Source organism: Cupressus sempervirens, chromosome 3 (genome assembly GCF_028749045.1).
Source record: "Cupressus sempervirens isolate cs-2001-9-10 chromosome 3, ASM2874904v1, whole genome shotgun sequence".
Lineage (NCBI taxonomy): Eukaryota > Viridiplantae > Streptophyta > Pinopsida > Cupressales > Cupressaceae > Cupressus > Cupressus sempervirens.
In genome coordinates, this window is record NC_143120.1 from 109241916 (window position 1) to 109249939 (window position 8024).

Below are 8024 nucleotides of genomic sequence, written 5' to 3' on the forward strand. Positions count from 1 at the left end.
TTTTAGAAACCTTAGTTTTTTCTTGTCTTTTATATGTTAAATATTTATGCCTCTTGCATAGGATTCTACTTTCCAGCTGCCGAGGTATGGCCTACCTAAAATTGAAAGCAAATGAAAGGGTCCACAAATGGAATGAAAGATGTGTTTTTGGCAGTGTGGTAAATTATATATAGTTCTTTAATCAAGATTTTATATTTTACAAATGGTAGTTTCTGATAATTAATGTTTTTAAGAATTAACTGTACAATCTTGGACTCAAATTTAGTGGCTCTTTTATGATGAACTGTTTACAAGGATCAATCTTTAATGATTGCGAATAGTTTATTCATTGATAAAAACAAATGTTGGTAAGTGAGCATCAATGTCAGTAGTAGAGAAAATAGTTCATTTCGACAGTAGTCTATTTCCACAGTACAACTGTTCATGCACCATAACTATAGAGTTGTTCCACATATTCAACTGTAGAGTCTCTTAGTCAAACCGATTGACTCCTCTGTCATTAATGATTCACAAGATTCTATCTTTAATAATTATTGTAAATGATAAAATAATTTCCTTGCTATTATAAGAATGTATCATAAAATAGAATAGAAGTAGTTTTTCTTTAATAATTATTGTAAATGATAAAATAATTTCCTTGCTATTATAAGAATGTATCATAAAATAGAATAGAAGTAGTTTTTCTCAAATATTCCATGACCTTTCCTTATCTACACTCTACAATTCCAATGCCATGAAGATTGTGAAGGGGAAAGAAAAGGAAAGGAAAGGGGGTTTTATAGTCCACGACACTATGCCATAGTTTTTGGATTTACATATGGTGACAATGATATTGGACTACCTCGTACTCTTTTTCGAATGGCACTTGGCGCTACAAACAAGGCGTACATACCCTACCCCCCAGTAGGATTTGAACTTGTGACCTCTCTTTCAAGAGTACAAGTTTTCCACCACTAGGCCAACTCAGGGTGAAAAATGATAGAGATTTGTTTAAACATCCACAATCAGCTCAAAGTGGCCTGAAAATCAAATTCAATCCAAACTATAGTTAAACAAAACAAGGCTAGTCATGCTTAATACAATTTTCCATCATGATGATGTCTATTATATCAATAAGACAGACAAAGAGGCCATGATTAACTCCAGTCTACATTGATCAGACTATATCTGAGCTGTAATTTGGAAATAGATGATTATACTGTCTTATCTTGGCTTACATCTTTCTGGACTGCTGATATCTTGTATCTCAATCTTTGTGGCCTAGGGAAAAGGCCTGAAATTCTTTAGCAAAATTGTCCCACTATTCAGAGTAACATTGGGTTTGCCACAAGGTCTCCAAGCACTCCAAGACCAACGAAGGTCTGATAGCTGGATTGGGGCGAGCGATTCCTTCCAACTCCCGTGACCATTATGCTGAATGACGACTCCTTCGACTCTTGTCCCCAGCTTTCAGCAGTTAACTCTGAGTGCAATTCCTGCCCACAAGGTCTCCAAGCACTCCAAGACCAACGAAGGTCTGATAGCTGGATTGGGGCGAGCGATTCCTTCCAACTCCCGTGACCATTATGCTGAATGACGACCCCTTCGACTCTTGTCCCCAGCTTTCAGCAGTTAACTCTGAGTGCAATTCCTGCAAGATTCGAGCCATGTATGCTGAATGACAATTCCTTCGGACTTCCATGCCCAGCATACACGATCTAGCTCATCTAGCTTAAGTGCAATTCTCCTAGTTTGAACTTTGAACCTCCCTGTTACAAGGGCTGGAAGCAGTTGCTGCATTATGAGCTCATGCTCAGTATTACATATCCAATAATTCGCCACATGTTCAGAATCATATTAGAAATACACAGTTAAATATGGTTGCAAGTAATCCATGTCTATTTGATTCTTTAGTCCACTAATGCAATCCAATTCTATATGTGCATATCACATCCTCTACAAGCATTAGAGTCTATAATGTGGGTTTCATAAGTGTGAATAAAAAATTCAAGCAGATAAATAAGACAAGGAATGGACACTACTATAGGAAAAATTTCTCGTTCTTGGGCAAATCAATGATGACAAATTGACATACATTTTGCCTCAATATCTTTATTTATACGCAAAACAGTATATGAAATCTATTCTGTATAGAGAAAACTATTGACTGTAATACTATTTTCTGTAGCCTTGTATCTATTTGGCTTACACTGCCTGAAGTTCAAGCCATATGTCCATAAATGCCTGTCTGATCAAATCATGGTGCTCTGGAGAATTCAAGCTGAAGTAGCAATATAAGAGCTCTTCTAGATCAGAATTATTGAAATCTATACTGCTAGCCAAAATCATGTCCATCATGGAGTCTCTAAAGTCCTTGTAAGGATTGAATGAATGCTTAACTAAGGCTACACTTTCTTTCACACATGTACTGAAAATCTCAGAGGGCAAGCATGCAGAAAGGCTGTCAGCAACTCTCCTGCTTCTCCTCTCATCCGTTGACAAGCTCTGAGTCTCCTCATCAACATCAGATACAATTTTCTTGTCCTCAAATTTGACACCCTCATTTTCAATCTCATGATGATCTTCAATTTCATGAAATTCACTTTTCATGGAAGCAAGATCCTCTGCCCTTGACCCAATGGAATCCTTTTTATCATCATCTCTGCAAAGCTCCCTGTTTTCCTCATTATCAAGCTTGAGATCCTTAGTATCAACATGGTAATTACCCTTCATTTCAGGCTCAGATGAATCCTTTCTCTCATCATCTATCCAGAGCTCCTTTTCCCCTTTGTAAGAATCATCATACCTAAACCAATCTGGCCCATACTCCTTGAGTTGTGATAGAACAAACAATGCATCTATGCTCTCTGACAATCTATGCTGGCCTCCATTTTCATCATCACCTCCACTTCTCTGATAGGACTTGGCTCTCTCATTTGCACGTTTCAAGCTAAGTGATCTTGCCAACATCCATGACGATGATTCCTCATTGTGTTTCCATTTCTCATTTTTTTTGCTAGAAACCCATGAAGGCCACACGGTATGATACAGGTTTAAACGCATCTTACCCATTCTTTAGAATTGTCTCCAATGATGACACTGCTTAAATGCCTGCCCTTTTGTAGAAATGTAACACCCAAATCTCTAATACTCTTATTCAGATAAACATCTTTAATGAAAGTGATTTCTATTTTCTACAAAAAAATCAGCAACACAAAAGTCCTAACTACTCTTCCTCAACAAGATCTCCATTAATGAAAATGCTGCAACACCCATCTTTCAATTTTCACACCAAGTTTGTTTTTAATACCCAAGTCCTTATGCCTCTACAATTGGGTTATCTCCAATGATGACAGTGCTAAAAAGCATATATCTTTCTCCAAAATCTCTGACACACCCAAGTCTACTTATTAATCATAATCAACCGGAACTACAAAGATGATATTGCTTCCATATCTATGTTGTACCAACAAATCAGCACGATCAAAGATCTAATTCCTTTTTCTCCACATAATATCCATTAACTATAGAGTTTCAATACAAGTTTCATAAATTTCACCTAAAAATCTGTAAACCTTTTCTAACCCTCAACATATCTACCTGAAAACCAGCAACACTGAACACCTAGCAAGTTATCTACAACACGAACTCTCCATTAATGGCAGGCATACAAATATGTCTTGAAGGCTTAAATAATAAAAACCCTTACACCCAAATCAAATAAACTTTTCACCATTATTATCCTGATCATTCACCAATAAAACTCTGAGACCACCCAAATCTTTTGTCATTTTGTCTCGCCATTGCAATCGTACAGACTTATGTAAAATAATCTCCAAAACCCAGTGGTTAGTCTTTGTCAGCATTATCTCCAATGATAGACCATGCTTAAATATGCATTTACACCCCCAAAAAATCTGCAACACTCAAATCTTAACACATCCTCTTTAACTACCCATATCATTGATTGACAGTGCCCCTGCATCAAATTGCTTTCCACCCCATTCTCATCACTTTCTTATCTGCAATAGATTTCAAGGGTTATATCTCATAGGTACATACTCATTAAATATATGATTCACAACATCATTCTCAGAAAATCTAAGGGTCATTTCTCATGCCACAATATCATGCTGAATGTGAATGATATCGCCGTGAGACCATCTAATCTAAGGGTCATATGGGTAATCATTCATTAAATATAAAGCCCACAATATGACCCAACTACGTTATACACTACATATTCTTTGTCAGTATTCCCTGCTAACCTGAGACCTCTCTTAAATGATATTTCAGTTCCATAGCAGGACACAAGTTTCGCCAAGCAGTTGGTCACATGTGTACTAAAGTTGACATAGAACGCTATTGGCCATTATGAAAACAAAGCTAGCATCAGCCAGGCTGTAGTACAAAAATCTAGGCTGGCAAATTACAATCTATTCTTGCTCCATTAAATTGAGGTGGTATGCAGTTGAAGGAATACTTATTACTACTCTCCACAAATACTAGTGATGTGATTTGCCTCAGATAATCAAGGCCATGCCGCCATTTTCGCCCACATGATAAAGAGGACAGTTTATCCAAAACTTGTGTGAAAAGTTGAAATGTATTTGTAATTGGAAAAGGGTAGTTAGGAGAATGGCAGTTAAATGAGGAGATGATTACGGGAGTGTATGTACAATGACTCATTAGCATCAACCAAAGTTGGGAACTTGTGATGCAGACACGATCTTTCTCTGTTTAATACTTTATAGGCGGAATATTTTAGAGACGGAGGGGAACAGTGCAAGTTATATCGAGTTCATGGTTCATTTTGTTAATTAAACGATTATCTAGAGGGACATCAATTGTTGCAATCTCATGAGTACCAAAGAGTACATGATCATTGGGCTATTCATGTCTAATATTAGATCAAATTTGCATTTATTTGGGTTGTCAAAGCGAATCATTAATAGAACAATAGAGAATGTGCTTTGGATGATAATCATATAATTCTTTTAAGTTTTTTTAGTACACAAAATAATAATAGAGAATGTGTTTTGGATGACACTAATGATGACTTTTTGACTCTTTCAAGTGCATAACAAATCCCACATAATTCATTTTTACCATCTTTAAGGGAACAATAGTTATAAGAAGCTAAGTTAGGCATAAAGACAACCACACAAAATTATCAAAAATCTGATCCCCTATTTAAAAGATTATATGTATGAAGTTAACTATAGCAACTATTGGTACTCTTCCCCTTTATTATATATTTTTAATAAAATTATAAATTAGTACAATGATTATGTTTCAATATTTGACATTTAGTCAAGGAGATTACGGATTAGTACACTAAATATTAATGGGTTATTAAAGATATATTTGTTCAATAAAATTGTAATAATACTTATGTAGAAATATCCACATTATAAAATGAAGAAATCACAAAATACTTGAGTCCAAATTATATCAATCAAAACATTATATCATTAATGTGCTACTATAACATCGATCAATATTGGAATATTATATAGATTAGAATAATTATCATTCAAATTCTTCAAGCATAGGTGCTTGTGTTGATATCAATGTTATTGCCTTTTGATTCATAATTGAGTTTATGTTGTAGATACATTGATAATCAATTTAATTAGTATGGTGCCTTTGTAAAATTTTAGTGTCAAATGTAGAAATGTTGCCTCACTAACAATTATGCCTTTGATCTTTGATAGGGAGATCTTTCTTGAGTCCCAAGAGACTCCTTCCTAGGCCTTCTCTTTGGTCTTCCTAGGGTTAACCCTACACCCTTACTCTAAGGAGAACTCATCCAAACTCCTCACATGCCTTAAGATCTCTCTACCAAGGACGCACTTCACCTTCAATGCTTGAACTCACCAAGTAAGTTCACACAAACTCATACTATGGACATGACCAACTTCAGGATGGATGAATGGGCTTCCAGACAATCTTGAACTACCATTCTTGGCTTCATTATGAACCTCCTTGCATTACTTTCTCATTAATCTCATGGAACCCTATATTTAAGGGCTAGTAGCCTTTTAGGCCTAATTAGGTCTCCAATCACACGTTTATGAAAATAACTTCAAAACTCTACTAATGATCCCTAGAACTAATCTAAGTTCCTGATACCCTTTTGGATAACTTTAGGATTTTTAGGGTTTGGGTCCCCCAAATTGTTCGTACAACACCTTTTACAAATTGTGCCTATTTTCAAGGGTTTGAACTAGTTTGTTATCTCTTTGATCAAACTTGGCTCAAACGGATTCAAAAACCTTTGTGATGGCTTCCATAGCTTCCTGGGAACTCAAACAACACTTTGAAAACCTTTGATCACATTTCCCAATCCATCCATGCATTCTTTAGATATCTTTGTTACTACTCTTGCTCCTAGTCAAGTGACTGCAAACTTGCCTAGGGCAAGACATGAAAAATAGAAAACTATATTATTTCAACCCCAAAAATATATGTTACTATACACATTGAATTCCCTTTCAAGTCTCAAAAGGTCGTGAAAAACCCATGGTGGGGATTCAAGAAAATAACATTTATATTGAGCAAACCCCAATTCTAACAGTGATCAAGACAATAGTTTCTAATTTTTTTTACACTATGCAAAACTATTCACAAAGATCTACCAAAACTCATAGAGAAAGAAATCAAAGTAAACTAGTCATATACAATGAGAAATTATCAAATTCAATCCATAATAAGGTAGTTTTTCGAGTTGATGCAAGCTGGATTGTGATAGAATTGTATTGAAATGATATTTCCTTTGTATTATTTTTTTAGCAAAACCTCAACCAACCCTACACCAGGACATGGATGGCCTTATATATCTCCATATTCCATGTTCCAACTGTTGGAACCACCCCATAACTATTGTTGGACATTTTGCAAATTCTTGCACAAATGTTGTCATGACAACATAACAAAAGTTGCAATGTTGTCAATGACAACTTTAAATTTTTTTAACATCTTGACTCATATCAACCTACTATCACCTCAACTTGATGCAGAATACCTTCCTTGGCTACATGAGGCATGTATACACCTTGTGGGGTCATTTGACATAATAAGTCCACTTTGGCCAAACTTAGTAATTTCATGTCAACCTTGACAATTTCTTGTCACCTATTGGAAACTTTTTCCCAAAAAATTTTTTTGACACACAAACAAATCTTACACACCCCTTAGACCCTCTTAGATTCTTTATTTACCAATGACCTAGCTAGATCATTTACAAACCAAAATGTCATAGGGTTTTAGTCGAAAGTCTAGGTGCTCCTACACCATTTCCCCCTATAAAAACATTCACTCACAGTTGGTGATAACAAAGTAATATCAATTCCCAACTTCTTGAACTCACTTTCTGCAACCCAACTAGCTTATAATTCAAGAATATGTCTCCATTTGATGAGGTGTTCCATGTACACTCCATGCCTTGTCTTCTTCTTGATTCTTGAATCTAAGATCTTCTTTGCCCATGGCTTAAATTTTGAGGATAATGACACATCATTGATGTCTTTTTCAACCTTTTCAATCTACTTTATGTCTTCTACCATAATACCTTTATACTTTACTAGGTCTTGAACATTAAACATAGGAGATATAGACAAGTATGTGGGAAGGTCAAACTTGTAAGCATTCATGGGCACCATATATTTCCACTACCTTGCAAGGTCCTATCCTTCTCATCTGAAGTTTAGTCGGTACCCCTTTTTGAAGTCTATTTTTGTTGTGGTGGACCATGACCAAGTCCCCAACTTCAAATTGTAACTCCTTCCTCCTTTCATCAACTTTTTCCTTGAGTTTTTGATTAGCTTCCATTAGAGTCTTCTTGACCTAATCATGGAATTCCTTTGTAGATTAGGAAAAGTACTCTAAATGCCCACTTCTACCCTCCATATTACCAAGCTCTCACAACTCACATAAACCTCTTGGATTAATTCCATAGAACACTTTAAAAGGGCTTTTTCCAATTATTTTGTCAATACTATCATTGTAGGAAAACTCCCTGGGGTAATATCTAATCCCACATA

General features: G+C 35.7%; 1 protein-coding gene across 1 annotated transcript; it reads right to left on the reverse strand.

Annotated features, from left to right (window-relative positions):
• Positions 1–1073: 1073 nt before the first annotated feature.
• Positions 1074–3837, reverse strand: LOC149565020 (uncharacterized). Its single transcript, XM_089818554.1, has 2 exons — positions 2189–3837; positions 1074–1773 (listed from the first exon to the last, which is right to left on the reverse strand). The coding sequence occupies exons 1-2, from the start codon at positions 3049–3051 to the stop codon at positions 1752–1754; spliced, it is 885 nt and encodes a 294-aa protein (XP_089674680.1). The 5' UTR covers positions 3052–3837; the 3' UTR covers positions 1074–1751.
• Between the last annotated feature and the right edge of the window lie 4187 nt (positions 3838–8024).

Coding starts and splice junctions, on each gene's coding strand:
- LOC149565020 (XM_089818554.1), bottom strand. CDS start 3,051: ATGGGTAAGATGCGTTTAAACCTGTATCATACCGTGTGGCCTTCATGG. Junction 1,774..2,188: donor TGGCTTGAACTTCAGGCAGT/GTAAGCCAAATA, acceptor CTCATAATGCAG/CAACTGCTTCCAGCCCTTGT.